A 17,760-nucleotide genomic window follows, 5' to 3' on the forward strand; every position below is an offset into this window, starting at 1 on the left:
GTGATCCCCAGTTTCAGTCCGCAAGTTCCATGAACCTCTGGATACCCGAGACCTGTGAATTCCAATGCAACTGAGCCATGAGAGTGTGTGGTGCAGCTGCAGATGCAGCAGACATGTGCAGGCCTGGGGTGCGCATGCGCGCGCGGGCACACACACACACACACACACACACACACACACACACACACGCTGCAGAAGTACTTCCTCCCTCCAGCTAGTATGAAAACGGATCACTGCCATGGGGCCAAGAAGACGCAGCGAAGCCTGGACTTTGTGGCCTTTCCAGCCACGGAAGAGCCAGCCACACTTCTTCTCTTCCTGCCTGTGGACCCCTCTCCTCTTCCTGTTCATGGGTAAGCACGCTCTGCCCCCTCCACTTGCTACCGCGTTCGCAGCTGGTAACTCCTCCCGTACGGTGAGTATGGTGCAGCTTCCTCCTTATCCTGAGTTGCGTGTGTGTATGTGTGCGCACGCGCACTGGTGGTCATACAGTATGAGAAGGTGCCATGCTAGCCCCGTCTCAAATAGTGGGGCTCAAACTATTCCTCTTACTCACATTGTCCTGCTAAGAAATGTGGGGTGATGACTTTGCTCCCTGTATAATGTGCTTCCAGAGAGATACAGGGTCACCTCCAGTGACCATTTCTTTGGCTAATTCCCAGTGAAGTGCAACAGCCAGAGCATCCTTCTACTCCTGCCTCATTTATCGCTAACCCTGGGTGGTGGTGGCTTCCCTAGGGCTCTGGTTGAGGAAGAGGGTGTGATCTGGTGCCCTGGACTACATGTCCTTCATCTCACCATCTTTTTCTCCAAACTCCTCCCCATTCCAAGACTCAAGTCCTGCCAGTTCCTAAGAACTGTCTCTCAACAGCATGGCCTCCCCCTGTCCAGCACACAGAGCTGGCCCTGACCCGGGAAGGCTCAGCCCCAATTTTCCAGCAACTTCTTTCCCCCAAGACCTCTGGGTAGAAGGAACAGGAAACACAAGGGTCCTGAGAGGGGGTAGGCCAGAGTGGGGTGCAGGGGGTGATTTCTAGAAAAGCTTCTGGCTATCAAGAAGGACACGGGAGAACCTGAATCTCAGAGACCTATCTAGTCACTTCTTCGCTTTCAATTTCATCTCTGGTCACTAAAGGAAGTGGCAGGGTTATTTCTATTGACATCCAACTTTGGGGGTGTCTTGGCTTTCTTGGATGAATCTGAATTAACTTCATCCGATGTCAACTTAGCCCCAGATGACATAGTGAGTTTCAAGCAGTTCAAAGTAAAGGTATGTCCTTATCTTGCTCCACTGAGCAAGGTGACCTCAGCCTCACATAGGGGACAGTGGGTAGAAAGTCCCCCTGCTATGCAGGGGGACTTGGACTAAGTCCTTTTTCTTTCACTTACTAGCTGTGTGAGCCTCTTTCCTTAAGTGTAGAATGCAACTAGCAAGATTGTTTTAGATTCAAGATGAAGTGTTCTTTTTTTAAGATGTATTTATTTAATACGTACAGAACAGGGGTACAGGCCAGAGGTGCAGGAGCAGTGAGAGGATTCACCAGAGAATGAATGGGTAGAACAGGCAGACTGACAAAGTACACTGTGGAGGGAGCAGCGGGCGAGACAGGAGAGTTCTGCTGTGCCATGTGGGTCAGGAGTTCATGTTGAAGCAGCTGCCGTTACTTCAGTAGTGCCATGCTTTAACCTGTTGTGCCACCAGGAAAGACCCAAGATAAAGCCTTTAAATGTTTACAAACAGGTGATGGGAGCAGTCATTGTTAGTCTAATCGTTACCACAGTTTTTCAGCTTCCCTTGTTTATTTGTCAAAGGGCCTGTTTCAGTGTGGGATGGAAGATACCCGGTCTCCTGTCTACTCTGGGAGCTGGGGAGCACCACCCACTGCAACAGGGAGTTCTCCCCATAGACACCACAGCCTGCTCACTCACTGTGGACTTCCAGTGAGTCTGGAACCTGGGATGTGGTGAGGGAAATCAGTCATGGAGACTGCTATGTCCAGCATGGAGTGACTCTTTCTTGTTTCAGTGTTCATTATATACCATTTCTAGTGCATTAAGTGTAACTGCAAAGCGCATCATAGACTCTCACCTCCGTGATTATTCTGTATTACAATGCTCTGCTACCCTGACGCAGACTGCTAGCCGCCAGGTGGCCTAAGTGTATGTGTCCGTCAATCCCTACTGTCCAGAGCAAAGTGATTCTTGTTAAGCAACTAACTGTTAATCATCTACTTCTGGGAGCAGAGGGGCATGACCCTACGCGGGTCACTTTCCGGGCTCTCTTAACCAGGCCTGGTCACCCAGAGGTTTTCCTCCATGGCACGTGTGTTTTCACTCTGCCTTGGGAGCTCAGGTTTGAGGCCCAGTTGTTTGCTGTACGGGGTCTCTGCCAACAGCCCACGACACCCTAACAGTATCAATCACTTTATTTAATTTGCCAACAGCCCACTGGTGTGAGGAGATGTAGGGGCGGTGAGAGGATTCACCAGAGACAGAGCTGGGAGCAGAACAGGCAGATTGATGGAGTACACTGCTGAGGGGAGCAGTGGGCAGGTCAGGAGAGGCCTGCACACCATGTGGGTCACCTCCGGGACCGGGGATCCAAACTGTACGTAAGCAGCTGTGGCTAGCTTGCAGTGCTGTGCCCTAGCTCACTGCGCCACCAGGGAGGGCCCCGATCCATTTTATTTTTAAAAAATGCTCCTTTTTGCTATCTCTGATGATTCTCAACAATCTGTTTGCATTTCATCTTTACCATATTCCTTGAGGAAGAGGGCACAAATGTGAATAATTTCCATCATACTGATGAGTAAACTGTAATAGGGAAGAGGAAATTTCACCCTTCCTCTTTTGTATCTTCTCAAGCTGCTCAAACAAATAAATACCATCAGACAAATTAGTAGGAGAAAAGAGAAAGTGTAATTATATACCCATTTGGGGAACCCACATATGAAAATGGGGATAGATATCTTGTGCTAAGGAATAACATCAGGACTGGAGTTTCCAGGAATAGAGAACTCACATGATGTGAGGCAGTCACATGAGAAAGGGGTAATCATATGATCAGATGTAATTAGGTGGCTGTCTGCCAGGGGGAGGTTTCCTTGTCAAAATGTGTGATTCTGGTTAAAAAATAAGCAACCTAATTTACAGTAGTAGCAAATTTTCATTCTTCTACATAGGTAAGGAACGGGTAAAAGTTTCTCATGAGTCTTCATGGTCTCGAATGAGCTCAGCTCAAAATAATCCACATGACAGAGTGACACAGCTTGAGAAGGTCTGTTCCGAGCGACTCAGTGAGAGCTCGTCTTCAAAATGGATCCTTAAATTCAAAATTCCACACAAACTTACTAATTTCCCTCTAACAGAAACCTACAAGGTCTGGTCTATCTGACATTGCCATTTGTGGGAGCGTGTTTGGTAAGTGGATGAACGAGTGAATGAATGACTTTGTTAAATAACAGACCTAAGTTCAGGAGGGCAGGAATCTCATTTCATTTCTCAGCTTCTGACATTCTCAAAAGACTTCTATTGAATGAACAAATGAATGAATGAATGAATGAATGAAGGCTGCCATGAGGAGTACGACTGCTTTTCCATCTCTCTTCTGTATCTGCAGGACCTGGAGCCTCTGGAGAGAACGCAGAGAGAATGGTAGGAGTTACGGGGGCTTCGGCAAACTTCTCCCTCAACCTCTCAGCATACTCAGAGATTGAGCTTGTCACTTGGAGTGGACCCTATGGTAGCTTTATTCTCATACCAGCAGAAGGAATCCCTCAGTTCACAAACAAAAGCTATAAGAGACGACTAAATATCACCGTCACTAGCTATTCCTTTTCTCTCTACAATCTGACCCTGAAAGATTCTGGACACTACGAAGCCAAGATAAACCACATGGATTCTGAGGACACTGCTAATGCGGTATTTACCCTGACTGTCTATGGTGAGTTCTGCTGTGAATTTTGATCTTATAGTCTGAAAAGGGGCTTTTTTTTTCTTTCCAGGAATTTTTCTCTCCAAGACAAATAAGATTAGCACTTTGGTAATTTTTACCCAACCCTATAAATATTGAAGTTAAGTGGGAGGCATAACTCAACACATTTGAGTCATTTGCATTCTTTTTAAGAACTCTCTGTAGATGTCCTTGATCCATCAGAATTATTCATTTGGGAAAACCACAGATGGATGACTTAAACTACAGATATTGGGCCTCCCTGGCGGCCTAGGGATGTTTCAGCTCTGTCACCATTACCACCTGAGTTCGATCCCCGGCCAGAGATGTGACCCACATGGCCCGGCAGACCTCTCCTGTCTTGCCTGCTCCCCTTATCAGTATATTTCAGTAAAGCCACCCGTTCTTCAGTAAATCCACCTCTTCAGTAAATCCCCACTCTTGACTCTGTTGAATCCTCTTATCCCCTGCACCTCCTACTTATGCCTCAGTTCTTCTATGCAGGAAAAAAAAAAACCCAGAAATTTATTTTCTCACAATTCTAGAGGGTAGGAGTCCAAAATCAAAATGTCATCAGGTCTGATTCCTTGAGAGGCCTCTCTCTTTGACTTGCAGATACCTCCTCAATATGTCCCCATATGGTGGCCCCTCTATGCTGTGTCCCTTTCCTGTAAGGACATAGGACACCACTCTTGGTGGATAAGAACCACCTTAATAATCCCATTTTAGCTTAATTACTTCCATGTCCATGGTTTTGTCTCTAAATGAAAAGCATTCTGAAGTTTGGGGGATCAGGCTTAACCCATGAACTCAGAGGAAAACACTGTACAGCCCTCAATTCCATCTCCCATGTTAGTCTGACATTTTTTGTTGATTTGTAGGCACCTGCATACACTAAGGAAATGGAATTATAGACGCCTAACAGAAATAGCTAAATATGAAATCACAAACAGGGCAGTGTGTGTGATATCATGTGTGTGCCTAATTGCTGGACAGATCAACAAGAAACTCATAATAGCTCTCGCCTCCAGAAATGGTGCTTCATAGGGAGAAGAACTCAGTGTATGGGAGCAAGAAACCTTGTGTTGTTGTTTCATTGTGTAGACTTTTGTATTTTCAATTCCAATCTTACCTATTCAAACACACACACACACTGAGCAGAGGAACTAGAACACAAAGGAACAAGAGCATCAGAATGCTCTAATAAGTTCAGAATGAAAATCCATGATAACCCAAAATTGAGAGGCGGAGCTCCCTCTCCCAGGTGCTGATTCAGTCATCCACTCTATACCAGTCAGGAGCGCCAGGCAGATGATAGCTGTTCAGACACAAGCATCAACACTACCCTGTAGAGTTTACCTGTGGTGGGAAGAGAGAGGAAATCAGGCCATGATTATGTTGAGCCATGGGGATAACTCCTGCAGGGGCTGGCATGGACACCCAGAGAAAAGGCACCTCATTTGCAGTGGGAAACAGCGTTAAGGCCCCCTGGAACAGGGGACGCTGACTTCTCCCTTCTGCTCCCAGCTCTCTGCATTCACTACCTTCTTTTGGCCTCTTCCTGTTGGGACAGGCTCTGAGAAGTCTCTCCGTTGCTTTTTTCTCTACAGATCCGCTGCGGGAGCCTCAAGTCATCCTGAAGTCTGTGACTGTGTCTGAGAACGCCTCATGTACCATCACCTTGATCTGCTCTGTGCAGGGAGAAGGGAAAGACGTTCGGTACAGCTGGGCCCCCGTGGGCCTCCGTGTTTCTGAATCCTCTGGGAACTCCACTCTCACCATCTCCTGGATGCCCTGTGATCAAGACATGCCCTATACCTGCAAAGCCCAGAACCCAGTCAGCCAGACAAACTCCCACCCAGTCTTCGCCCGACAGTTCTGTACAGGTAGCGAACTCTACTTTGGCCCGTCAGGGGATTACAGACACGGTTGTATACCCAAAGTTCTGGCAGGACCAAGATGGTGTGGGATGAGGACAGAGCCTTCGTTCTTTACCCTCAGGAGCCTGAGGAAAACTATCAGGAGATGGGAACTTTCAGGGTTCTGTGAAACTAGGTAGAACAGAGGAGGAGAGAGGATATGGGTGAAGAAATCCAGATTGTTGTTGGCTTGAGTAGGGGATGCCCCCGTCATTCTTCTCAAAAGATCAGAGTGCGGATGAGACTTGGGTATGCCACAGGCAGGTCTAGACACATATCTCTTCATGACCTGTGGTCAAGGGAGTCCAGCAGGGCTGCCTCCTGGGAGGGGAGAAAGGTCTGGGCAGGAGGCTCTACGGGGCTCCAGTCCCCTTCAGGCAGGCTGAGGGTTCAGGGAGTGGGCCAGTGACTGACACTACAATGTCTTACCTCTGAGTGCAGATGCAGTTGCCTCCAGAGAAGGGCCAGTGGTGGAGACAGTGGAGAAACTCTTGGGGGCGTCTTTCAGGCTACCCCTGGCTCTCCCAGACACTCAGGATGTAGAAAGAGTTCTCTGGATCTTTAACACGTCTATCATCAACAGCACAAGGGAAGGAATAACCACAGTCACTCAGTCCAAGGTTCCTGACAAGAATGAGGTGTGGGTCTCCAACCAGGACCACTCCCTGAACATTGGGCATCTGAGGATGGAGAACACTGGCACCTATCATGCCTATGTGTGCTCCAGGGACTCCAGAGTCATCAGCATGAAGCACGTCACCCTGCTCATCTACCGTGAGTTCCAAACAGGGCACCCAGTACCAGGCTCTCCCTGAGAGGTGCCCCTCTGATTTCTCCCCCACCTGCTTCTTGCTTGAGGCCTCTCCTTCTACCAAAATGCCTCCGACCACTGGCACTGCCATCCTGTTCACACCAACCAATTTTCAGGGAGAAAAATGACAACCAACATCCAGGCAAAACCTGCCTGCTAGTGTCCTCTCTCTGTGGGTTTCCAGACAGGCCTCAGTGACCCGCTTTCAGCTCCCCTCCTGTCTTTCATTTCACCGGCATTATCATTTAGAGTAAGAGAAGAACTGGCTAGGGTGGACTCAAAGGAGAAAGAGGAAAAAGACTTCATGTCTAAAGACCCTGTGGCCTTCCAAGAGGGAGGGCTGCTCAGCTCCCCTGACAGAGCCACGGTATTGCTCCCCAGTCCGCAGAGGCTTGTCTTGACAGTTTGCATGGTTTACATTAGCCAATTTTTTCATCTACACCATTGAGAAACAGCAAACCAACTTCCCTCTGAGCTGGGGGAAACCTACAAAAATTTTCACTGCTCATTTTCCTGTCAAAATATGCAGTTGCTCAGCTAGCCCACATCTCTTGCATACTGTGATGCAAATACAAAGCTGCTAGTGTTTCTCCAGTGCTGACCCTGCCTCAGCTCTGTGTTCATCTCTCTATCCTCCGTATGTCAGCTCAGTAACAAAGTGGGCAGTGGGTCTCAAAGTGTGAGACTTGTTGTGTCCTCCAAGTATGTGCAAGAGTATGCTTATTGGTGTTACTGGTTTGCTGGTTCTTTGCAAATGCTCTACAGAATAGCATGGTATCTTTCCTTTTGTCGCTTTTCATTAACCCCTGTATTTCACATCTTTGGGCCTCCTCAAAGGCCCAAAGAGGCAGTGTGGTGTGTCTGAGAATTTCCCCTACTGTGGATAGGCAAGGGCATTCAAAATGTCTGTGGCTCCCAGAAGTGCTTACCCAGCCCTGGTGCAATGTCCACACACAGGTGCTTAAATCCATGGAGAGTGATGAAGGTGTGGTGACTGCCCATGGACAGGACTCTGAACCCCTCTGCCCTTCTCCTCATTCAGGGAAGCTGAAGACGCCAAGAATCACCAGGGGCCAGTTTATCACAGACAATGGCTTCTGCAAGGTCAAGCTGGAGTGCTCCTTGGAGGACAGTGAACCCGATGTGACCTACTGCTGGACCTCCTCTGTGCAGGAAGGAATTGTCCACAAGGGATCACAGTTCCAGCCTTCCTGGAAGCTTGGGGAAGATCACCCCACCTTCAGCTGCACAGCCAGCAACCCTGTCAGCAACAGCTCCTGGATGTTTGTTTCTGAAGACAACTGTCCAGGTCACTGTCTATCTCCACTCTCAGTCAGACCTTGGGGTCACAGGCCCTTGGATCCAGGGGTCTGCATGCTGAATGGCTCTTTATGGACTGAGGGGAGGAATGTGAGGGGTGTCCTTTAAGGCAGCACCTTCCAATCGAACACAGTGGATATACTTCACTTAGCCTGTCTTAGTCCCAGGAGCAAAAGCAAAAAAAAAAAAAAGAGTAAAATTAATTTCAATAATATATTTTATTTAACCCAAAATATCATCATTTTGACATGCATCCGATATAAAAAAAGTTATTGATAAAATAGTGTATATTTTATTTGTACTCTTTTTAAAATGCAGTGTGTATTTCACAATGAAAATGGATGCAAAATGTTCATGGAAGTGTTTGATCTGTATTCAGATTTTATAAAATTTACAAATGAAAACAATAGATTTACATATTTAAGTTATTCCGAATGTATTTATAAATCTTTCAATGAGAATTTGAGTAGCTATTTTCAATTTTTTTAATAAATAAAATAATTTCATTCTAATTTCAAGGGCTCATACCATGAGTCTTGGCTACCACATTGGGCGGTGCTGCATTAGAGGTTTGGGGAGCAGAGTGGATGGGAAGATCAAATAAGAAGTGGTGCAGTCACGGGACCCGAGCTGTGTGTGGATGGTGGGTGGAAAGGAGGGTCGGGGCGCTTACTAAATGCCAGGTCAAGGCAATCATAACATCATCAATCTTCACAATCATTCTGTACAGCAGATTTATAATAGGAGGATAAGTCTCTTCACAAAGGAGAAGAGACTTGCCCAAGGTTACACACAAAAGCAGACTGGAACCCTGTGTTCTGCTCTTCTGTGGAAGGAAGTTGATAAAAAGGGAGGTTTACCCAAGGGCGTGGCAATGCTCGGTCAGGCTGTGACTGGCAGATGGCTTTAGAGCTCTTTTATAGAAGTCTGCACTCTCCCTCTCTGGAGCCCAGCAGTGTGCCAGGTGCAGAGAGGAGTGAGGGTGATGGATACGGCATCGCAGGACCAGGCAGCCTGCAATAAAGCCCCAGCTCATGCACCTCAAACTGTGTCGCTGAGCCAGCCATGTTCCTCTCTCTACCAGGGATGGTGTCTAGCTTATGACCTGCTGTCACTTCTTGCCTAGAACAGGCCTGCTCCATAAGTAGCTGCAGAATAAGCGAATGAAAGGAAGTATTTTCTACAGTAGCCTGGGAGGCAGGTAGGAAGGTCATTATGACTTTTATTGTTTTTAAGATTTATTTATTTGTGCATACAGAACTAGGGTACAGGCCAGAGGTACAGGGGCAGTGAGAGGCTTCACCAGAGACAAAGAGAGGAGCAGAACAGGAAGATCAATGAAGTACACTGCTGAGGGGAGCAACGGGCAGGACAGGAGAGGTCTGCTGCACCATATGGGTCTCCCCACTGGCCGGGCTCGAACTCCTGATGACGCAGCTGCAGCTAGCTTTGCAGCACTATGCTTCAACCCACTGCGCCACCAGAGAGGGCCCAGTCTTTATGTTTTGTCCATTATTTGCACCATTATCATTATGTGTAATGATAACCATCACTTCCTCTTCACAGGGCCTGACTGGATACTTCCGATTGTATTCTCCTTGCTGGCTTTGTTCCTTCTCTGCACGATGGCAGTGGCTGGATGGTGCATTTACAAAAAAAAAAAAATGTGGGTTTCTGAGATCAGTTTCACCTCTCAGCACTGGACTACTTCCCTGGGGGCTTTGGTGTTTCTCTGTCCTCTGTCATCCCCTCCCGCCCTTCCTTTCCCAAAATCTCATCTCGTCTCAGGTGATGTGGGGAGGGTGTGGTTTGTGACTCTGTTGCAGAGAGTTGAAATCCAGCTCAAACTTGCTTAGGTAAAGCAGACTAAGGGTACACAGGAAGTGATGTATTATTTGGGGACTCATATAACAAATCTTTGAGGAAGGCAGGGTAGGATAATGTATTAGAGACAAATGTGGCCAACGTATTCATTTCTTCTTTTTCCCTTTTTTCATTTTATAAATATATTTTTTACATTATTCTTCATTTTGTACATTTTTTCATCTCAGTTGTAATCCCCATGGACTTCCCACCACCACTTCACTCATGTGCCATCACCATAGTCCTGTGTGCTCTTCCCAGATTTGATCTTGTTCCCCTTTCCTCCCCTGTAGAATGTCTCTGGTTTATAGTTGTTAGTTGATGTTCCTTCTTTATTACAATTATATATATATATATATATATATATATATATCTTATTTTTTTCCTGATCCCATTTACTCCTGCTATGAGTGAAGCCATATGGTATTTATGGTATTTTTCTTTTTCTTTCTGGATTATTTCATTAAGCATGATCTTTTCCAGTTCCATCCATGTTGTCACAAATGGCATTGATTTATCTTTTTGTTTGCTGAGTAATATTCCATTGTGTATGTATACCACATCTTCTTGATCCAGTCATCTATTTTTGGGCATTTTGGTTGATTTCACATCTTCCTTATTGTAAATAGGGCAGGAATAAACATAGAAGTGCATGTATCATTTTGAATTATTTTTTTGTGTGTCTTTTGGGTAGGTACCTAGGAGAGGAATAGCTAGATCATATGGAAGCTCCATTTTGAGAAGTTTGAGAAACCTCCACACAGTTTGCATTCTCAGTAGCAGTGTAGGAGAGTTCCTTTTTCTCCACACCCAAACCAACATTTATTGTTACTTGTGTTTTTTATAATGTGCCATTCTCACTGGTATGAGATAGCATCTCAATGTGGTTTTAATTTGTATTTCCCTTATTACAAGTGATGCTGAATTTTTTTAAAGACTTACTTATTTATGCATATAGAACAGGGGTACAGGCCAGAGGTGCAGAGGCAGTGAGAGGATTCACCAGAGACAGAGTGGGGAGCAGAACAGGCCGACTGAAGGAGTACACTGCTGAGGAGAGCAGCGGGCGGGTCAGGAGAGGTCTGCCACACCATGTGGTCACCTCCGGGGTGGGGATCAAACTCATGCGGAAGTGGCTTTAGCTTCTCAGTGCTGTGCTTTAGCCCGCTGTGCCACCAGGGAGGGTCTGCATTTCCTTTTTGGAGACATGTCTTTTTAGCTCTTCTGCCCATTTTTTGATAGGGCTGTTCACTTTATATTTGTGAGTCTTGTCAGCTTTTTGTATATCTTTGTGACAGGAAGCTCATCCCTCATCCCTGCTTTTTCCCTTGAGCCACCAGGTGAGGAGCAGGTACACAGGTGTGGACTGTCACAGCACAGAGGCTGGTAGTGCCAAGGTCACACTTGCCGGTAGCATCAACACCAGGAACAAATGACAAAACATTTCCCTCAATTCCAATTTAAACAATCTAAGAAATGGCTCTGGTTGGTACCACTTTGGGTCATGTGACCATTGCTTGGACCAGTCTTTGTGGCCAAGTGAGTGAGCTATTTTGATGGGCAGCTTCCTCAGAATCTCAGTATTGCAATGGGAATAGACCCCAGCAAGAACAGCTGGGTTAGGACACATGGAAGCTCAGGGCATCAGCAAGCCACTCCAGAGCTCCCTCCTCAGCTGAAGATGCCCTGGACTCTGGGCACCTCCATAACCATATGCCACATGGAGTTCACCTCTTCCCTAATGGCTGTCTCCTTCCATATTCCTGGAAATCTGCCCTTCTCCTTTGACTCGCACAGAGCTGACCTCTCTCCTCCTGGGTCTACTCACAACCTTCTTTAATTTGGTTCTCAGGTTGGGACTTAAAATCCACCCCCAGGCAAGCGGAGACTTCAGCTGTCTTTTCAGGTAATGTCACCACTGATGCAGGCTCTGGGTCCTTCAGCCCTATGGAAGCTGCCACTCAATGTGTGCTCAGCCAACCAGCAAGCTGGCATCACCAGGAGCTTTTTGGAAATGCACATCTGGAATGGTTCCCCAGAATTTTTAATCCAGACATGTGTTTTAGCGAGATCCACAGGTGAATCATACTCCCATTAGAGTTTGAGGATTGATAGGCTAAATGGAGGCAGCTTGGGAAACAAAAGCCACAATCAGGATGGATCACAGAAAGGTCACCTGAGCCAGGAGGGTGGGTCATCTGAGCTCTGGGGTCTCTAGGCGTCCTGAGACATTGACTGTCATGACCTCTGTGGCCATGCAGATAATAAAGCTATTTTGTCTAAATAAATTAATGGCAAAAGCCAGACGAAATAAGTTTGTGGCAGGAGACAAATTCATCTCAAATCGAAAGCCTTCAACCTGTCCAGACGCCTACTACCCAAGAGCACACCTGGGGCAAGAGCTTTCAAATCTTTGAAAAAACTGAGGATTGCTTTCCTTAAATAAATGATATAGCTCACAATCTGCGAAAGTGGAACAGTCTTGAGGGCTGGCTGGAGCAGGAGGCCCAGGGCCTTCCCTTGCCTTCCTCTCCCTCGCCTCTGGGTGCCAAACCACCACCTTGAACTCTGGAACTCTGTGTCCTAAGGAATCCCCAAACTCTGCCCTCTCAGACAAATGCATCCCGCAAGGAGAAGGGTGAGGGGGTGGGTCTGGAGTCAACCCTGCATGAGATGTTCCAGACTCACCACTGACCACTTACTCTCCACACTGCCCCAAGTACACAATAACAGGGACACGCCCCTAAAGGCCTCCAACCATCAGCAAAAGAACCCCACGAGCAGCAGTTCTGACAGCGGTGGCACCAGTGAAGATGAGGAGAGGACAAAGATACCACCTCCTGTCTGGGGCAGAGGTGAGGTGTGTGTGCCGCCCGCTTCAGAGAACTCTGCAAGGGGCCTGGCCCCTGAGGTGGAAGCACAATATAACCTCATCACTCCATCTGGCACAGACCTTGCCCCTGTGGTCAATGGGGACACAGTGTATGCTCATCTGTTCCACAACTCCAAGGTGAGATTTTTTGATCCACATCCTCTCACTGCTTACACCTGTAGTGTCCTGGTGACTAGTCCCTCCAAACGGGGGACAGGCGCTGGGGGCAGTGGGGGCGGAAGCAGTGCTGAAGGGCAGAGAATCACAGCTGCATCCATGTTTACCAAACCTGGGGTCTCTTGGAGTGAAGGAGCTCCTCCTTCAGCACCCACGCTTGGACCATTGGTGAGGGTTGTTGGGGGAACCAGATACACTCCCCAAAGCACCAAGGCAGCTCCTACATTCTGTGTGAGTCTGAAGCCTGGTGGGATGTTCCCCAGGGAAACTCTGGAAAGTTATGGCTTGATGGTTAAGGAAAGTCTGATCTCCATCTGTTACAGGGAATGGACCCAATTCTTCAGAAGAAAGAAGTATCAGTCACAATCTACTGCTCTGTACAGAGGTCTCAAATGGTGAGAACTGTTTTCTCTGCATCCCAAGACCCATAAAGCCAAGAACAATTGCCCAGACCATTTTTTTTAAAGATTTATTTATTCATTCATACAGAACTGGGGTACAGGCCAGAGATGCAGAGGGTGAGAGGATTCACCAGAGACAGAGTGGGGAGCAGAACAGGCAGATCGACAAAATACACTGCTGAGGGGAGCAGCAGGTGGGCCAGGAGAGGTCTGCCGTGCCATATGGTCACCTCCGGGGCAAGCGGGGATCGAACTCATGCAGAAGTAGCTTAAGCTTCTTAATGCAGTGCTTTAACCTGCTGCACCACCAGGGAAGGTTCTGCCCAGACCATTTTAAATGAAAACCAAACTCGTAGGGCTTAGTAACTGAGTTCTACCCACTCTGCACCCTGTATATTCCATATAGATGTGTATGTATGGAGGAAATAGATATAGGGTAATTGTGTGTGTGTGTGTGTGCGTATATATCACCTAATGAGGAGGATTAGGTCCTAATCCACCAAAATAGCAACTTCCCAGAAAAATCAGTGGACTGTTTCACTGACAAGATATTAGGAAAATGTTTTATTAACTGCAATATAATAGTTTTTTTACAGTGCTAAAAAAAATCCCTTAAAAGTAGGCTTTATCACTAGATAATGATAATATCAGTAACTTTTATATAAAGTTTTACAGTCTACAAAACATTCATAAATATCATCATCTGATCCTTATATTGTTAACAGGCAGAATGTGGGACATCCCAGGACCCCCAAAACTGCCTGTTCTGAATGGGTTCTGCCATCAAGCACATAAGGACAAAAATTACTCTTAGTATGTAATACTTTCAATGGAAAAGAACTTCAATGCAGTTAGTGTGTGAGAGAAGAGAAAAAGAAAGAATACAATTTCCAAATTAAACACCCAACATTACCCATCCCCTTGTGGGTAAATACCCAGCCAAACAAGGTTGGCCCAAAGCAGAGCTCCTGGAGCCCCAAAGTTTGCCCCAAGTATAAGGCACCTCCTCATGGGGACCATCAGGGCAGAAGTCCAGGTGAGTCTGGAAGGAAAAGAATAAAATCAAAATCAAGGTAAAGGCGGCCATTTTCAGCCTTGCCACAGACTTCTCACCCAAGGCTCTGTCTTTCAACTGTCTCCTATCATGTCCCCCACATCCAAGCCTGAGAAGCAAGGGCAGCTTCTTTGTCACATGTCTCTGCTCCATGTGCCTCCCTCCCTGCCCAGCTCCACCCTCGCTCAGGGTGAGACAAGGAATCTCCCCTTCCCCTGGGGATTACCTGTTAGAATTCCAGCTCTAGAAGTATGTTGCAGCCACATGTTTCTAGAGCCAAAGAAGCTGACACTCTTAGAAGTTCATTTTGCCTAATGTCATACAGAGAGTAGTTGGAGTTTGGTATTAAGAATGAGGAGTTTAAACATAATCATGAATGATCTTAAACAATTCACCTTGATCTGAATTTGACCATCTACTCCCCTTTCACTTTCCTGAAACCACTGCATGCATTCATAATTTGATTTCAAGTCTCACAGGGTTCCTTCCCTGTTGGGTGCTCCAAAAGATTTTTTTTTTAACTCTTGAAGCTTTTTAATTACACTTCTCCTCTGTGACTGATGAATCAATCAATAGATACTTATTGAACACGTTTTGTTTGTCCAGAACTGAGTTGAGTGCCAGGAGGATTCTGGTTTGTTTAAGTGACTGACCTTGACCTTGAAGATTTGCTCTCTTGTTTGTCTTTTGGTGGAAGAAGGGTGGAGCTGATTCAATCACCTAGAGAGAAAAAGTTCTACTGACTACTGTCAGTAGAACTGTCCTCACGGGTTTTTGGACATTGGAAGTGGGAGATTTTACTGCCAGGAAGGTTTCCTGAAGTAGACAGGAAGGTTTCATGAAGAAGTAATTTGGATTGGATCTTAAAAGATGAATATAGGGCCCTCCCAGGTGGCACAACAGGTTAAAGTGCAGCACTATGAAGTTATCATAACCACTAAGGCACAAGTTCAATTCCCAGCCAGGGAGGTGATCCACATGGTGCAGCAGACCTCTCCTGACACACCCACAGCTCCCCTCAGCACTGTATTTCAGTCAATCTGACTATTCTGCACTTCACTGTGTCTCTGGTGAGTCCATTCAATCCCCCACCACCACCTCACCTCTGATCTGTACCCCAGGTCTTGTATGCAGACCTTAAAGATTTAATAAATCTTTAAAAAAAAAAAAAAAGATGGATAGAATTTGTTGCATGAACACTTGTCTCAGATGGATTTTCAGTTCCACTTCATCTGCTTCTGATCCTGATTTCTAGAGCACAGTGGAAAGTTTGGCCATTTTAGGGCTTCACCCTTAGCCTTGAGGCCTCCTCTTCCCTTTTTACTGTCCTCCCAAAGCTGCTTTCCCCTTGGGCTGGTCCATGATGTTTGGGTCAATATTGGTCAATCTGAAGTCATGGATGTCACCCCTGTTCGGTATCTCTCAGGTTAGGAGACCCCGGCAGTCTGGGCCGCCTTTCATGGCTCCATCCGCACCCAGGGACTTGCAAACCCTAGAGCTCCCCCACCCACAATGTAAGTGGGAATCCATGCATCTCCTCTGCCACACTCATGGAAGAATTTACCCCGTCCTCAGAATTTTCAGGACCAGAAATTCTGGTTCTGGGTCTCCTTCAGCCATTATTGCCCCCTTGATCAGAAATTCTCAAACCTACCTTAGTCATTGTTTCTGACACATCACTACAGGGCATCTGAAAGGTTTATGCTGCTCCCCGAGCATTGCAAATACCTCATAAGGGCTTGTCTGCTCCCTAGGACCTTCTCTGAACACCTTGGACACAAGATGTTCGGAACCCTTTGAACACGGGTTTAACAGGCTAGACTGCAGCTCTGAAACATACTCTCCGTCCTAAATTACCCTATAGAAATGTTTATCTTGTTGTTCTAGCTAGGACAGAGATGGAATCATGAGATAGTAGCTTCTGGACATAGATCAACACCCTTTATGGCCATTTTTTTAATCCCCAACCCAAGGCCCGAACTAGTAGCAGAGCCTCCATCACTGCCTGGCTCTGGTCTGCCGCGTGCACCGTCCCTCAGCTGGCCATGGGCCCCGTGCAAGCCTGGCCTCACCTTCCTCTCAGCCGCACAGAGGAACCAGAGCCTTCTAGGCTTACTAACTAGATCCCCGTGTGTCTCTTGGCTCACAGGTGGTGCCACCATCGCAGGACGACCCCGAGTCCTCTGAAAACAGCACCTATGAAAATTTCACTTGAATAGAAAAACAGCGCAGCCTGCCTCCCAGCCGCCTCCCTCCCTGCCGTCGTTGGCCTGAGGTCCTGGCAGACAGCAAGACTGCAGTATTTTCCTCCATGTCTCAGGGCCTCCTGGACTTGATTGTCTCCTTCTCAGCCACCGCTGTTTTCCCAGCTTTCTCTCAGCAAAGCTGCAGCCCTCCATATCTCTGTAAGCTCGAGCCAACACTGTTGAATGCACCTGGACAAAGCTGCCTTCGTGTCATCTTCCAAACAGAGGTCTCACTAGAATCATGTCCACTGCAGCAATTTTTAGTGTCAGAAGTAATCCAGATCTGCATTTAACGAGAATCCAGTGAAATACATGAGCTCAGAGCCCTTGCAAGGGCGAAGCCAGGCGCCTTTGTGAAGGATACATGGGACTGATGGAGATGGACTCAGAGGCACATGGTAAGGTGAAGTAAACTGTCCACTTCCAGCTGGATTGTTAAGCAATATATCTGCTAAGAAGAGCTAAAAAGACACTTCTCCAAAGAGGAAATGCAGATGGCCAACAAGCATATGAAAAAATGTTCAACATCACTCGTAATAAGGGAGATGCAAATTAAAACCACAATGAGACACCTCCTCACCCCAGTGAGAATGGCACATCTTCAAACATCTAGCAACAACAAATGTTGGTGAGGATGTGGAGAAAAAGGAACTCTCCTGCATTGCTGGTGGGAATGTAAACTAGTACAACCACTATGGAAAACTATTTGGAGGTTCCTCAAAATGCTAAACATGGAGCTTCCCTACAACCCAGCAATCCCACTCCTAGGTATCTACCCAAAAGACACAAAAACACTGATTGAAAAAGATATCTGCACCCCCATGTTTATTGTTGCTTTATTTACAATTGGAAAAACATGGAAGCAGCCCAAATGCCCAAAAGTAGATGACTGGATTAAAAAGATGTGGTACATATATACAATGGAATATTACTCAGCAACCAAAAAAGAGAAACACATGTCTTTTGCAGCAACTTGTATGGAAAAGATCATGCTTAGTGAGATAAGCCAGAAAGAGAAAGAAAAATACCAGATGGTTTCACTCATAGCAGGAGTATAATGGACCAGGCGAGAAAATAACAAGAATAATGAACAACCATATACCAGAGACATTTTGCGGGGTGGAGTGGGGAATGGGGGGTAGAGG

The 17,760-nt window shown here is 46.6% G+C and overlaps 1 protein-coding gene across 1 annotated transcript; it reads left to right on the plus strand.

Annotated features, from left to right (window-relative positions):
* The first annotated feature begins 238 nt into the window (after positions 1 to 238).
* Positions 239 to 17,122, plus strand: LY9 (lymphocyte antigen 9). Its single transcript, XM_012728906.1, has 10 exons — positions 239 to 353; positions 3,620 to 3,943; positions 5,563 to 5,838; positions 6,313 to 6,645; positions 7,725 to 7,991; positions 9,569 to 9,644; positions 11,108 to 11,205; positions 12,454 to 12,875; positions 13,238 to 13,309; positions 16,519 to 17,122. The coding sequence occupies exons 1-10, from the start codon at positions 239 to 241 to the stop codon at positions 16,582 to 16,584; spliced, it is 2,049 nt and encodes a 682-aa protein (XP_012584360.1). The 3' UTR covers positions 16,585 to 17,122.
* The last annotated feature ends 638 nt before the right edge of the window (positions 17,123 to 17,760 follow it).

Source organism: Condylura cristata, unplaced genomic scaffold (genome assembly GCF_000260355.1).
Source record: "Condylura cristata isolate star-nosed mole 26May11 unplaced genomic scaffold, ConCri1.0 scaffold00024, whole genome shotgun sequence".
NCBI lineage: Eukaryota > Metazoa > Chordata > Mammalia > Eulipotyphla > Talpidae > Condylura > Condylura cristata.

Excerpts from the sequence above, each read along its gene's own strand:
- LY9 (XM_012728906.1), top strand. The coding sequence starts at position 239 with ATGGGGCCAAGAAGACGCAGCGAAGCCTGGACTTTGTGGCCTTTCCAG. Across the intron at positions 11,206-12,453 it reads TTTTTCCCTTGAGCCACCAG|GAATCCCCAAACTCTGCCCT; the intron begins GTGAGGAGCAGG and ends CTGTGTCCTAAG. Across the intron at positions 13,310-16,518 it reads CTGTACAGAGGTCTCAAATG|GTGGTGCCACCATCGCAGGA; the intron begins GTGAGAACTGTT and ends CTTGGCTCACAG.